Raw genomic sequence first — 25,661 nt, forward strand, 5'->3', positions numbered from 1 at the left:
CTAAGCAAGCATTCGAAAGAATGCTATGCTTGTTATAGAAATGAATGTTTTCGATGTCAAAAAAACTATCCCAAGTTTAAAATATTTAACGACTTCATTTGGGAGCGTAACGGATCTAAGGTTTTTCGTTTCCCTAGTCCAATTTTGAAAGGACTTGCCGTCTGGCAAACGTCTTGAGTAAATTATGTGACACCAGATTGCCTTATTTCTGATTAGACCTGAATTTTCTATCAATTCTCGAACTTTTTCAAAATGCTTTCATCACTGCAACCTTTTTTTAGTTTATTCGTTTAACGTTTATTGACAGTTTATTCGTTCCATAGAGAAGTCTCTTTCGGTTAAAAGTACTTTGATGCTACCCCGATCGAAAAATCAGGTCTTTTTTACACACGTTTAAAAAAATGAGGGAACCTCTCCGCTTATGTGGAATTGAGATATGTCCATGGAAAGACTACTCGATGTGCTCTTTATCATTGAGAAATAGCAACAACAGTGGAAACTACAGCTGGGCGCTTATTTACGCTTAACTTGTTTCAAATTTTAACAATATATCTTATATAACCTTCTTCGTCAGCGTAAAGAGCCAACGAGAGCAAAATAGTGGTAGCAAATATAAGTAAATGTTTCAAACTATATGGCCCCCTCATTGCCTTAAATGAAAATGTGCCCAGGCTCCTAGTTTCCTACCGTTGCTTTAAACTTCTAATGTTACCAAAAAAAGTTGTTTATTTTAATTATTTATTATATAGTATCTCTATACATAGATGATGGCTTTCGTCTCTATATATATATATATATATATATATATATATATATATATATATATATATATATATATATATATATATATATATATATATATATATATATATATATATATATATATAGATGATGGCTGGATAGTTTTCAATCAACAACATTTTTAATGAAAACCAACGTAAACATTAAACATATAATGCACAAAACAGGGGTATGGCAAATTGCTAAATTTCATGGACAATAAAAAATATTTTTATGTTACTATTTATATTATTATATTTTATATATAAATTTTATATTATTATTATTTATATTATTTGACATTTTGAGCAATCTTTCAGCTTTTTTTGCTATATCTTGCTCGGCTCCTTGCATTTGTTTATTTATTTGTTCGGGTGTTTGCTCTAATTGTTGAAAAAATCATCTTCTCAATTTTCTACCAATTAACGCTTCGTATCGCGTCGTTGACCTTTATAACCTGTAATGGAAATACCCTGTTACGAAATGAAATGAAATGTTTCGTTTAGGCGTGTTCGTTTGAGTTCATTGTAACTATTAGAAGAAACAAAAAGCGATGATGAGCATGAATTCTAGCTCAATAACGATACTTTTCCATTTTCGAAGTATATAGCAAATATTGAATGTTAAATATATTTAACCACTAGAACTATATTTCAATTTTAGCGCCATCTATATTTGTTTTATTGAAAAATATGTTTTCTATTGAAATTATACCGTTTCTTTATTTTCCTGAAGATGGCGTTGTTTAGCTACAAAAGTTAAATGAACTTTAATGAACGCCGAATGAACTCGTGTACGTGTGATTCATCTTGTACAGGAAATGATACCACTATAGCTATCCTACTTGTGACCAAATGGCATTAAGAACGATGAATCGAATTAATTTCTATTCAGTTATATTTACACTTAGTTATAATTACTTAACTACATTTTTGTTCATATACAACCAAAAACTCTGAGATATTTTGGCCACAAACTGTCTCTAACTGAGCATTACATGGAATGGTACCTTTACGTAAGGTAATGAAATGGTACGGTCGTAATGCATGCAGAATTTTTTTAGAGAACACTCCACAGGGATATATGGTCTTTCCTTCAAATGATCATACGATGCACAGCATACGTTGTGTTGCCTTTTATGTAGAACAAAATATCGAACAAGTAGTAAAACACATGCTATTTTAATATTGCAACAAGTAGTTACTAAGTTTTTTGTGAATTATTTTGAGTTTACAATATTTTTTCTTTATGGAATGAAGAATATGATGATGATTCTTTGAAATAATGAGCTAATACTTTTTTTAAGTTCAGTTTTGAGAAAATTTCAAAATGTTAAATCTGAAATAAAATTTCTACATCCACTGCGAGTGAAATTACTTCGTTCGAATTTGAATATAACACACCATCATCTGTTTTGAATAATTTTTGAAGTTTTTTTTTCTTAACCATTGAAATGCTCTGATTGCAATTTTAAGAATCACAAAACATAAAACTAATCCTTGTAATATCATACTAAATCATGACTTTTTGACCCATCAGCTTCGAAAATTTGTTTAGTTTCTCTTCATTGAAACATTTACTGATACTACTATAGATCAATGCCTCAGTTTTATTAATTATGGTATTTTGTGAAAATGTTGAACCATATAATGACTAAACATATCAAAATAGTATAATATATTGAATGGTCGAAAGTACAAAATTATTGAGTATTGATTATAACATCACTACATCAGCGTTCTGAGAAATCATTTATTCATTCTATCCTACTTTGATTATTTCAAAAGACAATCTTTCACATAAAATATTTTTGGAAGCGAAATGTTCAAAGTAAGCACATATCCATACGTACATAATTTTTTCAACACTCAATATACCCAAGCCGCCCAACCTAAAGCTGGACATGATATGTTTTTGTTTGAATTCTATACTTTCTATTATTCTTTACTATTTATCATTCTTTAAAATTATTTCAATAACAATTGTTGGAAATGCTGAACTCATAATTAGCTTGGTATCTTTTCAATTATTCAATTCTTTTATTATATGATAAGTTAATGTAACATTGCCTGCCACTCACATTATAACCTTTTGGCAAGAACGCTCACGCACACTTTGCCTTTTGTAGCCGGCATCCATATATATATATAAGGGGGCGTTTGCTCTCAAAAATAAGGGGCGTGTTCATCACAAAAGGATGTGTATGTGAGCTCGGCAGCCATGAACTCAACTACGTGCACAATTTGTGATGTCTACAATTATTAGAAAGGAAGTAAATGTTCAAATTTAAATTTTACACACAAATAAAAGTGCCCCGGTACCAGCGCATAGCAATATCAGATAATGTCATTTCAACTTCATAGCTCTGCATATACAAACCTCTCACTCTACAGCGCTCCCTTGTGAAATGTCCGCCATAATGCGCACGCCCAAACGCACTGTCAAAAGCAAATGGTTGCCATTTTCCATTATGAAAATGTATCACCTTCATTACTTTCTCAGCAATTTCTCTCTGTTTTCTAATGTAATCAAACTATGGCGGTGCTGATTATCAAGTAATTCAGTTTTCAGTTTTTATTAGATTTTTTGGGGAAGATATATTTTTACAGTGTCAATTTTTACTATAAATTTTTTATTCTACATTTTTAATGCGAAAGTCGATTGTTTTCATTCCATAAGAAACATACCAAATTTTTCAATATTTTACAGTGCATCTAAATTACAATCATTCTTTTATAGTGCGTAATACACACAACAAACCTGGCGTTATGTATCTGGTCGAAGGATCAGGCATAAGTCATATTTGCTCTAAGTCAATGAGGCGCCAATATAAATTTAATTAAACAAATATTTCATTCACAGACTTTACCGCTCACGTGCTTCTGCCGTACTAAACGTTAGTAACAACAATAATAAATCACACCCAAAACAATCCACAAAACATTGACCAACATTGATCGTTACACACAATCATTTGAAGACCCCAACTCAGTTTATGAGAATAATAAATATTTACTTCACAAACAATTCGTCCCAGTGTTAATATTTGCTCTTATGTGGCTGGTGCTAGATGGCGATGCTTTGCTCCCTTTCATCACAGTGTGATGTTTTTCTCTACAATATTTCACGGTATCTTAAAAATATCAAAGAGGCGTATACTTTTTTTGTATGGCAAACAGCATTGAGAGAATCATTGACTACCGCGTTGTACATTTGCAATAACAGTTTTAAATTGTGAATTTTCATAGAAACAATTACAACAAAGCTAACGTGTCTTATTACACCCCACCTATATTTGGGATTGTTGATGTGTTTTGCGAATATATCAATTCAATTACGCTAATAAAACGAAAAGAAATATATAGGTGGGGTTCAAAAGCCGAAAGCGGTAGCGCGTGACACAAACCCACGAATGATTTCGAGTTCGGTGGGCTATACTTCCTTTTAAAGCTAGTGCAGCTAAATAATTTTAAACATCATGATATTTACAGAATGTAGTAACGGAAGAGAATATTCTGTATCGATAGTATGTGAATTTGCAAAACACGCACAAGAAATGTTTTTTAAGCTCAAATGAACTTGCACTTACGGCTAATTCTAATGCAACAATTAATAAAAGTGAAACTGAAAGTAAAACCTTATATAGGTATCAGTATATAATATTTGACAATGATTTAAATTGCTAAGAATGTTTACGCTATTCGAGGTATTGAACAAACTGCCTGAGTGCCCAGGCGCTTGCAAGAGTTTTTAATAATCCAATGTTTTATTTGTGTTTCATCATTATTCAAATTTATAGTTTGTTGAAACCCTTGAGCCGTCTAACGCATGTGTGTTTTTCTTCTCATAAAGTATTGAGACATATTCGCAGATGAACAATATATTAAAATCGGTTACTTTCGAAGTATCAGTAACCGATGTGAAATTGTAACACAATAAAATTAGGAAGAAATATAAAATATTCTTTCCAAAATACAGTAAACACTCGAACTTTTACTTGTAGAGTATCTACGCAGTTTCAGAAACCGTAAGAATGCCGGACAATGGGGACATTCATATATATATTTAGAAATCAAACAAGTACACTTGATAATCAATATTACAAATCTATTAATGAAGGGCATACAAAGTGCAGATTTCAAAACTTTTGAACAAAACAGTTCTGCCGCTACTTTATCCTCTAAATCTATGAAAGTTTACTATTCAAAAAATCCTTCAACGCAAAATAAAGTAAATGTGAATTATTTTATCGTTAAACAAATCCTTACTTCGATGAACTAAAGTGACGTCATTTTGGTATTTAAGAAAAAATCGAAATAAAGAGCGCATTCTCTTATTCACTATGCAGAATCATTACGTATGATCGTGGTCACAATTCATCACATGGATGAATTTTTCTAACAATTTTTTTCACTCATTATTGACACTTTTCATTGACATAATAAATGTCTGGTAACGATGTTTCTAGCGCGAGTTCAAAACTGAAACTAAATGTTGGTCTGTTTAAACCCATCGCCGTACAATTTGTGGAGGGATATTTTTTCACTGTTCAAACAACCTTTTCTACGAAACAAAGAAAGCATATCTTAAAGGGTATGCCGCCGCCCGGTATTCATACATATTGGTCTAGTTTATTTCTTCCAACCTATGCCTTACCTCTCATCATGGCCGTTGTGTTTGCCTTTCAATACGTTTCAATTGCTGGCATTTCCGTTCTATTTTTTTTTTTTGCTGCAAGGTTTGGAAAAGCTTTTTTTTAAGAGGACATTACAGCGAGGTCAAACAAGGATCGCAACACGTAATTATTTAAACGGTTTATTGCTGTCAAGGTTATGGGTTCCAAAGAAGCACACAGTTTAAGCGCAACACTGGTGGATGCAAAGGACGAACATTGCATATGCATAAACCCTTTGGTTCTCGACCTCGCTCTTGTGCTCTCGTGGTATAGTTTTTTGCTCTAGTTTGGTCAATATATAAGCTCACCCGGCATATGTTATAACATTGCAAGGTCATTTAGCATGTTTCCGTTTGCCTCTTTTGCTCAGTGTCTGCCAGTGTTCTTTTATGGTATTTCATTGCTATTGATATGCAGCAAAATTTGAATTCTGCAGAACAGTGTTTATGGAACGTATAGCTTCTATCAAAGTTAAAATAATTTAAAAAAAAAACTCGTAAACTATACCCCGTAACATCACCGTAAACTTTAATTAAACACCGTATTATCGTCGGACATTTAAATTGCAATAAAACGGAACATAGCACGATAACCATTCATATTCATTTACGTCATAATAATGAAGCTCCCGAAAACACATGAACATGAACATTAAGGAATGTTTGGTTTGATTTTAATAATGCATAGATATTTTAATGTAATTTGGTTGTCCTTCATTTATTTTTAACACCATTCTTTCAAGCAAGTGCCGCCGGTACTACAAGTAGAGATGCAGGGCAATAAAAGATTATTACGTGTAGCGGCTTCAAAACTAAAAATCATTTTTCCGCATCAAAAATAGCTAAGTTACCACTTCATATTAAGCTTTTAAGGTTTAAAATGATCATTCATGATTCTTTTTCTTCATATTATCTGCTTTTGGTAGAAGTTTTCCCACGATTCCCTACAGTGTTGATATTTGAACCTTCGATTAAGTAAAATCCCAATCAAAGGAGATTCACTGTTCAAAAAGATTTAAAATGCTGTTCAAGCACTGCACTACAAAATCAATTTTGTATTCAATACACAGTTAACACGTTTACAAGCTAATCCAACGCATGCGGCAGATTAATGTTTCATCTTCCATGAGTTTAATACCGATAATCGGTATTAACTTTCAATCCCAACTTAAAAAAACTATAAACAAACCACATAATTCCACATATGGTAGGTGTGGAAAACGTTATATAGTTTTTATAATTTAAGTGTTTGAACTACTTCATAAATTATCAAGCAAAACGCACGTAATCAAACTGTAAATTGAATAATCATCGCTCTATGTCTAGCAACTGGAGCAGTAAAACAATAATATTTACCTTTTTTAATTATCATTGTCACAACACTGTTATTTACTCTTGTAGAATTCCAGATCTCGCTGCCAAGTACAATATGTATGGTATTCCACTATCACATGAAAGCACTTCTTATTTTCATAGAATCACGCACCATTTCATCACACACCAGCTAAATACTTTTTTCAAATGATTTGATTTTTGTTTAAATAGTTTTAAAAATAAAATGATAATATATTTAAAACATGGTGTACTTTACGTAACAAATTTCTTCCCCGGTTAAGCACTAGGGACAATTCACTTTCTTCGTTCTACGTTGTGTCCTAAGCCGTATATTTTGCATTGACCGCCGGACCGGTTTCTTCGATGCTGGTTGGCATCTTCATGGCTTTTTGAAGTGTGATCCAAGGGTTTTATGATTTTATAATGCATGTAAAAGTTTATGATGGGATATTTGCTACCTTTTTTGTTGGTGATACGATACAAACAACACGGCGAGATTATTGCACCTTGATCAGCCGTGTATCGCAATATCATCTTATCGCTATTGCAATAGACATTGGTTTTGACATTCTTATTTCAAGTTTCTTTAAGTTCATGCACCATGCATATGAAATTTATCAAAACTTCGAAGTAGGCCGATTTAATCCATATCTATATTTAGTTTAACAAACCTTATTTTTTAATTGAACTATCCCTGAACTATCTGTTATGGAATATTACGGCAAATAAGTTTCCATGAAAAACATATTCTTATCTACATTCACTGTATAAAATTTTCACTTTACTATAGCATCATTGTAACACACTACTTCACACTGGGAAATTTACCCAAAACATTCGCATTGTCTGAATGGTTTTGGCAATCGCGAACCACTTAACTTTACGTTCCACGCGTATTCGGTTCGCCAGTTTGTTTGGGTTGATTTTTTGTCACTTTTTCACGCTAGTCTGCTATGGCTCTCGCACCGATATTAAATGATTATGGGATTGGTGATGTAAATAAAAATTTTATGGAACATCACTATCACCGACGGAATAGACCGTAAAAGTAATACGCAAGCGAGCACGCCCCGTAACAGACCAGACTGCCTGAATGACTGCACTAGTCGAACTGAGGCTCACATCGAGCGGGTCTGACCGCACGACCGAAAATACATAGCCAGGCGACAGGACTCACATTCAAACTCTTCAACTTCGCGCTTCGCGTCTGATCGTATAACAGCCCCCGTACAATCCACCACTACCCGCACTCCGCCAACCGGCATACTCCATAAAGGGCCATCATCATCATCACGATAGGCGCTGTGCGTTTTCTTCTCATATTCCAGCGGCCCCATACATGAACGACTGGGGTAGGACGTCGCTCGTGGCAGTATGTGGCTGGTGGTCTCTTTTTCTCCCTGCCAGCTTGGGTGATTTTTCCAACGTAAACCCATTTATCGGTGCCCAGAGCCTCAACATTTTCGCGCCTCAAGTTTTACATGAGAATCATGACGCAAACCTTGATCACACGCATACATACGCTTGCATGAGCTACATAGAAAGAAAAGGCTAAATACTAACGCAAGTACTGTCCGTGGGAAGGACCAACGCGGGCATACATGATCATAAGAAATGCGTTTGTTATATGGTGGATCACCGAGTTCGACGCTAAGCTGGCAACGTCTTTTAAGCCTAATTCCAATGACGCGGTTTTCTCCATCGATTGCAAGCTGATTGCTAGATCTAATTTCAAATATTGCTTAGCAACTCTACAACTTCCCATCAAAGGAGGCCGCATTTCTGGCATATGTTTATTGCAGCTCAATTATGGTTTGACACTCGGTGGCATTCCTGCCCACCTGCAATTTGTTGTTCAAAACTCTTTGCATTCAACAAACAAACAAACAATACGTTGAATTGCTTCTACCAAAATCTAATGAACTACTTCTTAATTGATGGGCGAGCTATGTATATTTTTCAAATAAACATGTATGCACACATTTGTACAGCTCCGCTCTTTGTAGATGCCCCACCGTATTACTACGCGATGTTACCACTCCGTTTCTTTCGCACATGCGCAGTGCGATCACACACGCCCTTGCTGCTGCATAGCCGAAACATGCGGGTCATACCAAACATGTACAGCGGCTGCTGCGGCCTAAAATTGTGCTTTTCGCATAATTTAATTTTCAATCAATATAATAGGTTTTTGTACGTACATAACGACGAAATAGTTGTGCCAAAGTGCACTGGCAACAAGAAAATTGACACTAATTGAATTCAATAATTAGATTAACAAGCTTTGTTTGGCAGGAATTCGGAAAGCAGTTAATACCTAGAAACCTGCACATTTACGCAGTATTCAACATTCTAATTATAGTATCTTATTGTTAAAACACATAAGAGCATTGCCTTATCAACAGGGAACAAAATCAACAAAACATATCCATGAGATTCATCGTAATTATATCATGCCATGATTCATATTCATATAAACGTACTCGAACAAAACGTTGACGCTATCATCTGTACCGTCGGTCATGAAATAGTCTAACCCATGGTTTTACTCGCGTTCAAGCAACTTGATGTACTTAAGTAATGTGCTGCAGTACTTTAACGATCAGTACACATCCCAAAAAACACTTGGTTCAATATTTGGTCTCCTGCCTTTTTGACAAACACCATTTTGCGAATGGAAAGCTATGCATTTTCTATTTGGTATATTTCATCATAAAATCCTTGGGCTGATCGGCTGGACTCAGCTACCGAGGGTTTGAAAAGGACAAGTGTTTACATATTTCTGCTGTATGATAAACACTGCAAAATGCAAATGATTGCGCTACGCTCCAAACAACACCGTGCATGAATGAAGCTCGAATCTGGGTAATGTGGTACAAAATATTAAAAAGCACGAATCTCATTATCACTTCAGCAGTTCACGTTACATCCTCGGGAGAATATAAATTCTTATGAAGCATTTCCTTTTAAAGCATCCCCTTTTCATTTGGTATCGCCGTCGGCTTTTTATTTATTATTCCGATTGTAGTCAATCTAATTTTTCTGGAATACAAAACCAACGTATCTGAAATATCTTTCATTTTTTTCATTTAAATTTAGAAAGGAATAATTTTCCATTCAAATATAGATTTTTTTTCATAAGCTTTTAAATTACATAAGTGTATCCACTTATATTGATATACACTTTACGGTATTTCAGCCCAACTGTATTTAGTACGTAACAGTTAATATTTTACATTACTTAATGAAAAATGCTAAACTCTATAACGCCGCGATTCAAAAATATAAATGAACAAAATGGAGTCACCCCAACCAAAAGAGTAATAATAGTATTAATAATAATAATATCAGTCTTATCGCCAATTGTATCGTATTCCACAGCAATGCTTGAAACAAAAAAATATAACGAATAAGGATGTGTTCCTCGAGAAACGGATAGAACAGACGCAAAAGCAAAATGAAAAAAACTCTAAAACCAGAAAAAATACTGCCCTCACCATATTGGAAGGGTTTTAATCACCATGCTCGTAAAAGTAGTGCCTTGGTGATGAGTATGGTGTTTCTTTTCTTCTTTAATTTATTTGTTCCACCGTCTCCACTGATTGCGACGCATTTATCCTCACGACTCGACAGTATTCAAGGCAACCAATCTAAGGCTCTCCTAAACTATGGTTGACCAAAACCATTCGAGAGAGAGCTAGAAAAACGAATCGTATGAGGAGGATATTTCTAACGAGAATAATCCAACGCTGCTACCAAGACGCAATGAAATCCGTTTTTTTCAAGAATAAGACGGCGGTTCTCTTTCATCGAGTGACCGCGACAGACGCTTTCGAGTTTTCGTTTTCTTTTCCAAGCTTTTCATTTTACTTTGCTTCCTATCGAACAGCTTTTCAAATGCAAATCTCCCATTCCACCATGATTCTGAATAAGACTACTAAAAAAAACACAAAACCCAATCTGACGCCGTTTGCTACAGTCTACGCTATGTTATTCTTTTCTCTGCACCCAGAAGGTTGAATTATTTTTCATCTTCCATTTCATTTTCATTTCGTCATCCTCTATTCCTCATTCTATCTCTTGTGAGCGCTTTAAAATCCCCACGGGAATGTCAGCAGAACACCGAAATGCTTTTTATCGTTTCTAACAAAAACGATCTTACTTCAATCACTTTGACGGAAGACATTTTGTATTAACGAATGTATCAAACAGATACACCATCGCCAATTTATATATATATATATATATATATATATATATATATATATATATATATATATATATATATATATATATATATATAAAGCTGCATAGAAATTGCTTCTACACTCTACACTTGTTTTAGGAAATACGTGCTCAATAAAGTAGGCTTCAATGCAATTTTTCACAAATCACCATTTTGATGATAATTTATACAGTTCCGTAGCCATTCTATGTTCTTTTCAACAATCAAGCACTTAATTTGATCCCATAAGTCAACCAATAAGGCTGCAAGATCTTCATTTCATCACCGTGCATATAACAATATTTAATTACAGTAGTTTCTCTAAAACTGAACACTTAAAGTCAATATAAATTAATTACGTTGCGGCCATTGTAGCTCGAGCAACATTCATAATAAGAAGAAAGTTGAATAAATAAGAAAAGCAGAATGAAGAAAATATAACTACAATAATTTATAAGCATACCTAGATCGTTCATCTTAACGTACATTTTTTATCTTACTTGTAGTTTAAACCAGCTGTAGAACACTTTCTTGTGCAAAATTGAGTGCTGGTTCATCGTGACTGTCGCAATATAACTAGCTCTTTCAAGCAGCCATCTCTCTAGAAATCAATTTCCATAAGTTCTGAACACTAAAATGAGAAAATCCGATAGTTTTATGATACCAAATCAATTGGAAGTACATGCACTCATGGCGTCTACGGCTAGCACTTTACGGAAACTTAAAGGAGCGTTTGAGTGCAATTAACTTTCCATTTCGATTAGATTAGATTAGATTGTCTTCAAGTCATAAAAGACGAATCACTGCTGAAAGAATTCACATCCGATGGAAGAAAACACTCTGCCGATGAGAAACTCGGCTTTAAACTCTCGGCAATAAATACCTATGCTTCATGTTAAGAGTGCTCAAGCCGCTGAATTATGCCATAGCAGTTTTATGATTCTAATAGAATAAATCTTCAAACCTCATGCTAGAAGAGTCTATAGTGGGCAATTTGTCATCGTAACTGACCACCGGCGAAGTTAACGGGGAATGCCTAAGATTTTAGCTTCAAAGAACTGCTTCGTATCGTATAAAATTGCCGCCCATGCAAAAAGCTCCACAAGCCAGTAGTTAAGTGTTATTATTATGAATACTGTTATCTTTAATATTATTATTTTTATTTAAAAATATTTTTATTATTAACACTAATAACTATACTTAATGCTTTATGCTTTCCTCCCATGCATTGTATTTTTCCAGTCATTTCCACACTATTCAGCATTCAAATACAACTCCTTATTCTTTCGATCGCCTTTATATTGTCACTGGTGTCGATCTGATGCTTCAACATATTCAAATCACCATCACTATGAAGCTCTCTAGATTTCAATGCTTCACTTATCTTTGCTGGGCTTATCTAGATGATTTCTACTTGATTTTAATTTATATTTTACTACCTGCGCATAGACATATGCCCGTCTCTTCGCTGCTACACTCACTTTTGTAAATATATTCGATATCACAGGTGAATTCCAGCAATCTTATTCACCATCTACGTAACTACGTAACTTCATTTTGCCACCGGAAGTTGGAGAGAAGGGGTGGACGCTAAAGCACTGTACAAAGAGAGTTGGCCGAAACATATGAGTCAAATTTCAACCATCCTATGTATTTTTGAGGAAACATTTTCATCATATTAAAAGGAATTGTACGGAAACCACTATTTATCGTACGTTTAAGAGGAAATAAGATTGAAAGCTTGTCTGTCTATTCCCAGAAGAAATTGAAGCATGTAACCAATATATCCAAATATCCCAATTTCGGGTAAAACGCACATATCTCAAGCTAAGGTCATATGAATTTTTGAAGCAAAATATTTTGATTTTGAGCAAGTAGGTTATTTTGCCTTCCATTTGGGCGATCGAACAAATACAGCAATGATTTAAAGTGCTTTGTTCATGTCCTACTTTTAAGGTAAGGCAAGTGGCAAGATACTGTACAACTAGAAAATCCCTCAAGGTACGATTATATGTCTATATATTTATTTCTTTTATCTTAGTTATTTATTTGACATTTCTAAGAGTTTCGTGAATTTTAGTTTTAATTGAAATGAGTGATACTATCTATCAAACAAATAATTCACTAATCGTTCCTGCTCAATTGTGGCAAAGGCAGGATTATTGAATTAGAGTAAATTATTAATAAATAAAAATAATTTAGTAGAACCATTCGCCACAAGGAAAAGAATTTCTGGAAAAACAGTTACAATTTTGTAACAACAGCTACTAGACATTTCATGATTTTTCTCAGGCCTTCCTCAATAAATGCAAAAACACCTTCATAGAACTTAATCAATTCGTATCAGCAAATGCATAGCTACCATAAAAATGCCCTGGTAATGATTCGTTATGAGGAGCAGACGGCTAGCTGAACTAAAAAAGGCAATATTAAAACTTGAATAAAATTAATAATGAAAAACGTTCCGATTCGGTTTCCCCTGAGCATTTCACCAGACGCAAAATTTTAAAGTATATGATATAGCTCACTGGTCATGTTATACAACAAAAATTAAGGGTTCCCGTAGCTGTTTGATTTGAAAAAAAAATTATACTGATTCGAATTTTATACATTTAATTCTCGTCGAGCCAGCATCTCGCCTTTGAACCGTTTATGATTCGTCCTTAGTCAACCGACAACATGAACCGGTTTTTATACCGCCTTTCTTTACACACTACTTCTTCGGACCTTCGGATAGAATCCGCTTGAATCATACCTGTCACAGATGAAGATTTATGTCGCATTCTTTAATTGGTAGATCGAGCAGCAAAAGGAATGTATCAATGCGTATGCTTTGTTACACTCTTTCGTTCTTCCATGCTATCCGTAAAGCTAAGCTTTATTGATGGTTAATATTTATAATACGAACTAATATTGATTTAAAAATGTTTGTAATTTGTAATTATTTTATATTTGAGTATATTTTATGTATGTAAATATTTATATTAAATTTGTGCATTATATATTTAAAATTATTTGTATAAAGACATATATATATATATATATATATATATATATATATATATATATATATATATATATATATATATATATATATATATATATATATGATTCTGTTTCTGTATGATTCTGTTTGAATTGTACAAGAGATTACACAAAGCTTCCTGACATAACAATCCAACAACAAAAACCCAAGCCTGCGTTTGCATGAACGTTTCGATTCAAGTTTCAATTTTCCGTAAATTACTCCTTCAAATTGCGTTTTCCCCTTTTTACTGTATTTTACTGTGCTTTGTCCCATATGATCGAGTTGAACTGTGATTATCAGACATAGAAAGCGTTGCAATATTCATGACGTAGCTGTGAAGGCATAACGTTTAAACAAACTAGTAGAGACCTCAAGTTAGCAGTAAACTTGCTGTTGACGCACAAGTTCAAGCAAATGATGATGGATTGTAAATTTACCGTTGCTTCAATACATATAGCTTATTTTCCTCCCACCCGTGGGGTTGGTTTAATCATTCGCCCATTTGTCTGGGTCCTCCATCAGGTGAGATAGGCGAAATAAAATCCACTTTACAATTTCACACTCATTTTGCTGACGCATCATAAAAACTATTAACTAAACCTAAAGGTCGATGAGTTTGACCTCCAACTATCAACTCTAGCAATTCAAATAAGTAATAATGTAAATGGTTTTGTTATTCATCCAAAATTAGTCGTTGAACATCAGTGACTACATTTCAATCGTTACTCCATCAATGCAATGTCGTACTAGCTTTGGACCTCTTGACCTGTTTTGGTACTCGCTTCGTAGATTAAATGAAAATTATGATCACTTTGACATCAACGCTGCGTTGTTCGGCTTTCGTCACGCAATGCTACATGCAATCGATTCTCCTTCCTTTCTCAGATCTTCATCGTGACCAATCTTCGTGTTCATGTTATTTATTAGTTTACTTTTTTTGTTCTTATTATCTATGCATGTATATAATCTATTATCGTATCTTATTCGTGTTACATACTTACTAACTACACCCGCTAAAACCGCATTATCTGTTATGTTAGTGTTCAGTTTCAAAATACGCGTTTATTGAATGACTAAGGAATAATTTTGTACCTTCAAAACATATTCATGAAATGATTAGATGCTTAATGTGATATAAAGACAATTAAAAATAGTAGAAAAAGAATTTTAAAAACATTGCTGACTAGTTCGCTGTTCTACAAATGTAATAAAAATAGCTTTGTTTATGAATTAATGCAAAAAAACATCTAAGTTGAACCACAGAATGAATAGAAGGTAGAATAGAGAATGTAACAAACAATTAATCTTTCTTACCTTAATTATTTCGCATGGAATTTGTCAACACTTTAATTGCTTGGTGAAAACATAATTCTCGGATAGATGAATTACTTGTGAACAAAAAATAGTGAAACATCTCATTCTACATTGTTTAATTTATCCTAATTAATTTCATGGTTTATATTTGTTCTCTTCATTTCGATTAACTCATCACTCAGATCTGATGTATAACAATATCGATAATACCATTAAATGAGATGAAAAATATGAATAAATTTTTATCATTTATCGATAAATGTGATTAAATTTAATGAGTAATGAGTAAGTCCATATGAACACAAATGATACATCATTATCATTTGTGTTAAATATAAAACACAGCGGAAGCGAATATACTTTAATTTGCTTTTCAATGCAGGAAATTCCTATTTCTTTCATAGTTATGTAAGTCATATTTTGACATGGCCTGCGTGTAAATTAGAAAACGTTTATTTTGTTGAATACTTTTCTACATAAATATATATTTACATACTGGAACAATTGCAAGTGTTGAGCATTGGCTTTTAAAACTTTTATAATAAGTGACGCCAGCACATGTTTTTTAACTATATACAAAAATTTATATAATAATATTTGTCATTTGCATAATGTTTATCGTAAATGGTAGAACAAATCATGAATATTTAATATCGAACGTATATGCAATTCCAGTACATCTTAGGATAGGAATTTCATATTCAGAAGGAAAGTTAAGTCAAAGCAACACCATTTGGAAACTACCGGAGCCATTTCAATGGTTCTATGAACGTTTCACGTTGAAAATCGTTTACAAATAAGCTCTGGTATCATTTTCATAATACATCTAGCGGGGCACGAAAGCATCATAAATTTGTTTGTGCTTCTGATAATATAAATGTTTGCAAAGAGTGCAGACCAAATTTATCTATATGCGATCGCATCGAACACACGGATAAAAGTATATTTTTGCGCTATATAAATTAATTTCAAAAAACATAAAACTCATAAAACATAGTTCATCAAATTTTAACTATGGTATGTTTTGCAGAAAATAAAAGCATACGCGAAGAACAAAATAACACTCGAATGTGTGCACATATGTTGGAACTACTTCGCAATAAATCCGCTATCCTGCCAAATTTTAAATCCGCTATCCTGCCAAATCAAATTATCTCTCTACTGCAGCAAATAATTGGACTGTTATTCGGGTGAACGCTATTGAATTCCTTTTGACGATATAGAGATGAAACTCATGAACCTAGTGCGAACTCTCAACTTTCGATACGGTTGCAAGCATTTGTACTGGCATAGGAGCTGTAACCTGGGATGCAATTGAAGAATGTTCAGCCAATTCACAAACCAAAGCAGACGAACTTTTCCGGCATAGCTGATGTGTTTTGTGACGTTTAAAGCTGCTACCGTCAAGAAATCTATCACCACAGTTTTCACAGGCGAATGGACGCTCACCCGTATGTATGCGTCGATGTACCGTCAATTGACCACCTTGGCTGAACCGTTTTTCGCAGAACTCGCATACGTATTTCTTTTCGCCTGGAAATAAAATATTGTCATTAAAATACATTCAATTTTATTCCAAAGAAATCCAACACTAATTCAAAAATACGATGTAGAATTGCTTTTGCTGCCTCAATCAAGCGCACTTACCAGTGTGAGTAGTGATATGTTTCGCTAAATTTGAACTAGATGTAAACTGGCGATTGCAAATTTTACAATTGTACGTTTTGTACTTCTTTCCGGTTGGACCAGCTTCTGGAGGAGTTGCAATTGTGTGGGCGTTCGGTATGTATAGCTTGCTTTGTGGATTAAAGTGGGACGTGTAATGTCGACGCATTTCTTTTTTATCCACAAAGCCTTTCTGGCAAAGCTCACAGGAAAACGGACGCTCGCCGGTATGTATGCGTCGGTGTATGGTGAGAGAGCCTTTCTGCGTGAATGTTTTCCCGCACAAATCGCACATGTATGGCACAGGTTGATCGGCATGCATCTTAACGTGGCGCATGAGATTTTTGTGATGTTTAAAAATTCGATTGCATACCTTACATGCAATTATACCAGGTAAAGTGTGGCGGAACTCATGCTCGATCAATGTTTCCGCGTCACGGAAGATTAGATCACAGTAGCGGCACTTCGATTCAGGAATATCTGTTTCGTGAGAATTCTTCACATGTTGCAGCGCGGCCGACAAATTGGGAAAGGTTTCCGAACAGAATCTACAGAAACATGGTAGCGTAGCATTCGATCCAAAACAATTGAGTTTATGATCTTTCAACACCTGGCGAGTGCGGAAACATTTACCACAAACCTCGCAAATAAACGATTTTTCTCCGGAGTGTATTCGACGGTGCTCGACTAGTCTACTCGTTTCTTTAAATTGTTTTCCACAAACATCGCACGGAAATGGATTATCGGTATCATGATTCCGCTTTACGTGCATTGCCAGTGATGAAGATTTGCCAAACATTTTGCCGCAGTGCTTGCATTCAAGAGTTTTATCAACCTTATGAGTGTTTTGATGCCGATGGAGAGTACTCCGAAGTGCGTATGAACGATCACAATGCTCGCATTGAAATCGCTTATGTCCATCGACAATCACTACCCTGGCACCGTAGGCTTTGGGCTGCATTGTTACTTCCTGTAGCTCATCAATTTGTTTTTCTTGAATATGTTCTCGTTCCTCGTGGTGCTGGCAGTCAGCCAGCGATACGAAACAATTTTCACAGTACATGCACTTGATCGCCGTACCTTCAGCATGCTGTCGCAGATGTTTGCACAGAATTCGTGTCGAATTTATCAATTTACCATCGCATTTTGCACACCGATAAGGCAACCAATCTGAATGCGTACAGACATGTTTATTCAGCTCCTCACGTGTTTTTCCTTGAAAATCATTGCAAATATAGCATGTCAGCTGCCGCTTTGAACAGTCTGTTCCTTTAGAGCTTTCCCCCTCTGGATGGTTCTTTTCGTGCTTTTCCAGATCGTATGTTTTTGTGAACTTTTGAGTACAGTAACGGCACACGAGGCGCCTAGCTTTTTCCACATCGACACCATATTCCAAATGATGCAGCTTTCGCATATGCCTGCTTACAGCTTGCCCGCAGGAAAATCGAGCCGGGCAGTAATAGCAACGTCGTTTCAATGCCGAATCATGTTGCAAATGATGTAAATTTAAGCGATTAAAGCTAGTTATTGTCTCCGACACACACAGGGTACAGTTGAAGGGAATATCCTTAGCATGTTCTCTACGTAAATGCCGCAACAATACTTTACGAAATCGAAAATCTTTATGACACATAAAGCATTCTGTTACATTGTTTGCGCCCAGCTCGTTATCACCTGCCTGCTGTTTAGAATTCTCTACCAAACCGTTATGCCATTTTTTACATTTCCCTCTTGCAGTTGTACTCTGTTCGCCACTGCTTCCTTGTGTTGGCTGCTCTTGCTTCTTTTGAAAGATCTTCTTTAAATCAGCCAATCTGTATTCATCGCTGCTATCACTTTCTTCAGCACTTAAGCCTATTCCATTTTCATCACAGTCTTCAAAAATCGGTTCTACTTTAGGGGTACTATCGTTTGCAATCGAAGGCCTCTGCTCCGATACATCACAATCTTGTTCTGATTCATCTATCATTATTTCAAGTTGATTGCTATGCTGAAACTCATCACACATGTTCTTATACTGGGCTTTGTTAGAGGACACAGTACATCTACTATGCCCAAATCGTATATTCTCTGCATTCTTGCCTCCCATTTTATCCTTCTTTCCATCTTCTTTGTTTTTAACCACATCTTCATCACAATTACCATAAGAGCAATCAGTCTTAGCTGAAACATTCTCCTCAGACATGTGTCTGGCCAAATTGTGTCCATTCTCAAGAGCATTATGAACACTTGTTTGTTCATCTTTAATTTCTTCGTCTTCATTTCCCAAATTCGTGGATAGCTCCCGCAAACTGAGGTCATCGTCCAATGGGTTAAAGATCGATTCTTGGGGATCGTTCTCCTGTTTTACGATGTAAATTTCTTCCACATCGTTATTAGATGGAATGATGTGGCTAGACAGATAGAGAAAAGAACAGGTTTTGTAATGTGAATTATGAACTTATAACGAGTTTATTTATACTGCACCACTAGCCTTACCGAAGCAACATTTTTGTTATTTATAAAAATGATACGTTTAATGAAGAAGGTAGGACATTAAATAGCCTCCTTCATACCTGGCTTGACATTACAGGTCAAACTTGTCAGCAAAATAATTATGACATTTGTAACGTCAAATATGGAATTAAAAGAAAATCCACAAAAAGAATCCCGAGTGCTTTTGTAAATTGAAGCCTTCGGGCTAACATTCTTGTGATATGCGATGCGGTAACTAAAATTACTCATGCAATCTTTGCTACTCGAAATTGACGGTTGTATCCAGTGTATTGCACTGAAAGGCATATGTCCCCAGATAGTTGATCCTATAAAGAAAAGTGGTCAACCTTTGAATATATTAAAAGTAACTCTTTGAAGAATTCAAATATAGAAGGCTACATCCCATTTCGCAAAGAAGAAGAACTAAAATTACTCAGAATGTAAAGATCGGTCATGAAGTAAAGAACCGAAAATTGATGATCCAGAACAACTCCATAGCGACGAAAAAGTGACGTTGTATACAACAATGAATGTAATTTATGAACGTTGTAACGGGTAAATCTAATCTAAAATTATTTACTTATTTTTTTCCTTCGTTTCGTATGAGTTATATAAATCATTCAAATTCCAGTCTAGTCACATTTTCCCTAACGTCATAATTCCTTCCTTGTCTTTCACAATTTCTTAGTACTCATGAAATTTTAATTGAATATGAAGAGTGGTGCTGACCTTGGCACGATACCTTTACGTTGCACATGCTGACTATACAGGCACTAGTTATACATCATAGACTTGTAAAAAATGTAGAAACGGGTAAATCTAATCTAAAATTATTTACTTATTTTTTTCCTTCGTTTCGTATGAGTTATATAAATCATTCAAATTCCAGTCTAGTCACATTTTCCCTAACGTCATAATTCCTTCCTTGTCTTTCACAATTTCTTAGTACTCATGAAATTTTAATTGAATATGAAGAGTGGTGCTGACCTTGGCACGATACCTTTACGTTGCACATGCTGACTATACAGGCACTAGTTATACATCATAGACTTCTTTTTACGGGCTAAACTAACAATACTCCATTTAAAATTATCATGTTCAATGAACACCAATATCAGTTAGCTGCATTATGCATTTTGATGCAGTCGATGTAAATATTAATCGCAGAGCGAATTTTGTTGTCACCAGCATACATAGCATACATAGTTGGCTTGCTTGAGTTAGCTTGCGGTAGAACATTGATAAGTAATATAAAAAGCAAATTACAAATACTTTTTTTTTTGAAGGACTCGAGCTATGTCAGGAAGATGCTGTAAGTTGCTGAAATATCTTTTACGCAATATGTACGAAATTGTAAGATTGTGTTCACGCACAGTTCGAATTTATAAATTCACCATTGGGGCGCCATCTTTTGACCGGTCCATTAACTTATTTTCATTCAATTTTATCTAGTGCGATCGATCGTACCAACAAATAACTCAACCATGTCAAGACTACATCACATTAACTAAGTGCCTGAGCTCTAAACTAAACAATCAAATCGAAATTGGCTGTTATATCGTTCTAGACGGCTCCTTATTGCTCACCAGGATCCATAAACATAAAGCAGTAAGAGAAATTTTGCGAGGTTTGATGAAACGTACTGTTTTGAAGCAAACCCACGTTGATTTTCAAAAATTGAACTCTTAAAGGAATTCATTATTTCATCGTTCAACTCTTAAAAGAATACATGAACACCCAAACTCAAACTTCAGAACCATTATAATGCTATTTCAAATATGAGTATTTTAAGATATTTAAAATAACTTCACCAGTAGGGTACATCACTCGTCCGTGCAGTTAGCTAAGATACTCGACGGTGTTTCGTTCGGTTTTGAAACCTGCTTTGTTTGCCGCTGTCGATGTTTTTGCAACAGTTATCGTAATTGATTGAATGTCGGTCGTTGATGGAATTATAAGAATATGGTTAACCAGACGCTTGAATGTGTAGGATAATAAGAGAAACAATTTGGAGTTAATAAAAAAGCACAATAACACAATTAATATACAAAATGTGGCAGTTACCAGTCATCAACAAGCAACTGAGGCGAAGTGTTCGGACAGTACAATTCTAACTCTAGCCCACTGGAGATGAAATGGAACGGGACTTGCAGCGTTTTCTAGATGCGTTTTAAATAACGTAATACAGCTTCAGTAGCTTAATTGCATCAAAGATACGCTACTCAACGGTATACAGCGTTAAGTGGAAAAACTCGTTGGAAGCGTAAACCCTCGTAAATATCGCTTCAAGTGAGCAAAGTAAGTCCTAATCGAAAAACAAGTGGCGAATGTGTCTCAGATAAGGCATAATAATGGAAAGAGTCTAAAACGGAAATAGTAACATCTAAATTAAGAGGTGAATCCATGCGGCACAGATAAGGAACAGAACGCAAAACATATAAGAGCTTTACAGCTGTCTACAAGAGCTTTTCAGCTGTTTAGAATGCGTAGTCATTCACAATTGAGAATTATATTGACTCCAACTGAACGTGATTATCTGACTAAGAAGTATGCTGCAATCGTAATATACTTTACTTACAAGACACAAAAATGTGTAAAAATGTATTTAAACCCTCGTCCGACAGCATGGGTTGGTGTCTGAGGAAATTGGCATTGACAGCATTTAGCCGATATTTTTTTGTTTTCAACTAGATCAAACATGCTATAGATCATTTATTCAAGTACACATTATTCAATTTGACCGTTGAAAGTAAAAATAAACTGTGAGGAGGGGGGGGGGGGGTTATTGCGTGTGTGGAATTGTTGGGTGGGGGGGGTTGATATTTTGCATAAACCTCCCTCCCCAACCACCAATCAGGTTGTTCGATGAGTGTGGGGGGGGGGTTTGGATGGGCGGAGGGATTGATATTTTGTATAAGTCCTCCCCCCCACGCACCAACACCACACATTCAACAACACCCTTCCTCTTCTTACAATTAATTTTTACTTTCAACGGTCAAGTTGAATAATGTGTATTTGAATAAATGATCTTTAGCATGTTTGATCTAGTTGAAAACAAAAAAATATCGGCTAAATGCTGTCAATCTAAGTGCTGTCAACGCTAATTTCCTCAGACACCAGCCCATGCTGTCGGACGAGGGCTTAAATACATTTTTACCCAAAAATGATTTTTGTTTATTATATTACTCTTATTATAGTCATAGCAATACAGTTTAATTTACTAGTGATTAATGTTATATCGGTATTTTCGGCCATTTTCTAATCAAATTGGTCAGTACTATTTTCATTCTGTCGTATCAACTGTAACGGTATTTGAGTTAAAGAGCACATGAAGTCCTGCAAGTGCAATGGTTTACATGTTTTACAGAATACAAAAATTTGATTGAAAATTATGCAACAGCACTTTCCGCATTTATAGTTGTTGGTTCCATTCATTAGTGCTTGAAAAAAATCCTAAGTAGAAACTGGAAACGCAGGTGGAACAAATAAAAACAATCTACTATCTTTTTGGTAATGAAAACGCTTATGACGTTTCATTGTAGAACTGTAATGGAATGTTTTTCCACATAGTTCACAAGTGTACGGTTTCTCTCCAGTATGCACCCTTCTGTGCGCTTTCATCGTACTTGCCTGCGTGAATGATTTATCGCAAATATCACACTTATACAACTTAGCGTCTAGAATATGTAGCCGGAGGTGTCGTCTTAAGTTTGATTTCTGTTTGAAGATCTTTCCACACTGTTGACATTCAATTGCTCCAGGTTGCTTATGCTGCAACTCGTGTTCAAACAAAGTAGACTCCTCGTTGACTTTCAGATCGCAGTATCTACATCGACCATCCCGAGGTAGATGCTCTGGGTGCAACTTCAAAGCATGATCTATCAACTGTTGCTTGTTAAGAAGCGACTGATTACAATACTCACACTGAAAGACTAGCAAACTTGTTTCTTTACTCGCGCATTTTGCAAGATGACCGTTTAGAAGCTGTTTAATACGAAATTGTTTTTGACAATTGTTGCACTGGAATGGTTTTTCACCAGTGTGAATACGCTTATGTTCGACAAGTCGAATCGTTTCCTTGAAACTCTTGCCGCAGAAATCGCATTTATATGGAACGTTTACTGCATGTGTTCGTTCATGCTGCAAAAGGCACGATGATTTGTTGAAAATTTTGCCACATATATTGCATATATACTGTCTGATTCTTGTATGAACATTTTCGTGTCGGCGCAGCGAGCTTAGTAAAGAGTATGAGTTTTCACAATATGCACATTGAAAGCGTGCAGTTTCGGTATTGTTCGCTTTTACAGTGTCGGTTGAATTCATCGTACTATTTTCGCAGGTTTCACATTCAAAGTTTGTTATCTGATCATGGTGCAGTTTTTCATGTTCTTTGCAATCTGAAATTGTGATAAATGTTTTGATGCAATATAAACACTGAATCGATTTTTCATCTATGTGCAGAGCTATATGCTTATTAAGTAAACGCACAGATCCAATTGTCACTTTAGATGATACGCATTTATCACAATAATAAGGTAACAAATCGGCATGCGTCTTTAGATGATCTTCCAGTGTATCTTTAGAAGCACATTGTTTATCACAGACATTACATCGATTTGCAAAATCAAGAATGTCCAATGCACCGGCATGTAGAAGTTTCATTTCATGGTTTCGTTCATGTCTATCAAAGCTAGATTTGGCGGCAAATCTTTTCCAACAATATCGACACGCGTACCGACGAACATGACCACTGTCAATACATTTCACATTCTTCCGCTCTTCTAAATGAAAACCTTGTTGATGAATTCTCCGATGAATGATGCTATCAAAACGGGCTTGGCAATAATTACACTTCAAAATTTTCTTCTGATCATGTTGACTAAAGTGTTTGTTCAGTCCAATAATATTTTTAATCTCTCCTGAAACGCAAAACGTGCATTCGTAGGGTAACATATGATTATGAGTTTGTTCGAGATGACTTTTCAAATGCATTTTCGATGTACATGTGAGCTGGCATATGTTGCAAATAAAACATTGATTCGCTGCGGATCGCTGTGCATCTTTTAATGGTCTAATACACGAGTGGTTATCATCTTTTGCGCTAGTTTTGTTTTTTCTTTCGGAAGACTCGTTATGTTCTACACTGATGTTAGTTTCATCCATAGATTCATGAAGTATGTACTCATCCTTTCCAACGCGTTCCGACGCGCTGCTGCATGGGTTGTGTTCTTGCCTAGATATCACAACTTTATTACTATCTTTCGTTCCTATGAATTTTTCGTTAGTCTCTTCAATGAATATTTGCTTATCTGCATTGACAATATAAATTTTTTCAATGGAATTACTTCCCGATACAACTTGACTAAAACAACAATGAAAAAACAAAAGCAAGGATATAGAATCTTATTTTGATACATTGAGGCATACCTTTTTAAACTCACCGAATCAACATTGCTCTACATCAATGCACAACAGCAGATATTAAAATGATATCACACACTCCCTACTCGCAAATGGTTAGTTAAATTTGTTTGTTCAAGAACTATGATGCATAAACTTGAGAGAGTTATGTTATGCTCTTACTGCATTAAAATGATTATTTTGAAAAGTGACGCGGTCGAGAATTCTAGTGACAGTAGAAAGAACAAAAAGGTTAGCTCCTAAAGCTGTGGTCATTTACAGAATTTGCAAAAAATTAACTATTGATTAATTAATTGAAATTTGATTACACGGGAGAATATATGAAACAGAAACGAGAACGCAACGTATGACAATAGTCAAGCGGCTCGAGTTCTTAGCCGAAGTTGTCCTGCGGATAAGATTATTTCTATAGCTGACCTCAATCAGACTAGCTTACAAACGAGTCGTGCGTACAGTGCCTGCTGGTGCAGTATGTGCGCTGGACGCGTAGATAGTTCAGATAAATGGAAGGGAGTGGGGAAAGGCAGTGTGTGAGTACTCGCGTTAGCATTTATATATTTATTCTATTCGTTCTTAATTTCTACCACTTACATTTCTAACTTTGTAACGCCTTAGTTTTTCTCCTGCTCTTTAGATGCAATTTGCTATGAAAATTGATGCACCTTGTCGTTTGCTCAAGCCGTACTGAACCATACATATTCCTATGCATTCTATTCATTTTTAATTTAAAGCATCTAAACC

General features: G+C 35.1%; 2 protein-coding genes across 2 annotated transcripts; both read right to left on the minus strand.

Moving 5' to 3' along the window:
* Positions 1–16,407: 16,407 nt before the first annotated feature.
* On the minus strand, positions 16,408–19,510 carry LOC128724697 (zinc finger protein 595-like). Its single transcript, XM_053818422.1, has 3 exons — positions 19,500–19,510; positions 17,004–19,414; positions 16,408–16,889 (listed from the first exon to the last, which is right to left on the minus strand). The coding sequence occupies exons 1-3, from the start codon at positions 19,508–19,510 to the stop codon at positions 16,597–16,599; spliced, it is 2,715 nt and encodes a 904-aa protein (XP_053674397.1). The 3' UTR covers positions 16,408–16,596.
* A 3,439-nt stretch (positions 19,511–22,949) lies between these two features.
* Positions 22,950–24,951, minus strand: LOC128724708 (zinc finger protein ZFP2-like). The gene is made up of 2 exons (XM_053818433.1): positions 24,941–24,951; positions 22,950–24,861 (listed from the first exon to the last, which is right to left on the minus strand). Exons 1-2 carry the CDS (start codon positions 24,949–24,951, stop codon positions 22,950–22,952), a joined length of 1,923 nt encoding a protein of 640 aa, XP_053674408.1.
* Between the last annotated feature and the right edge of the window lie 710 nt (positions 24,952–25,661).

The sequence above is a fragment of the Anopheles nili genome, chromosome 2 (assembly GCF_943737925.1).
Source record: "Anopheles nili chromosome 2, idAnoNiliSN_F5_01, whole genome shotgun sequence".
Lineage (NCBI taxonomy): Eukaryota > Metazoa > Arthropoda > Insecta > Diptera > Culicidae > Anopheles > Anopheles nili.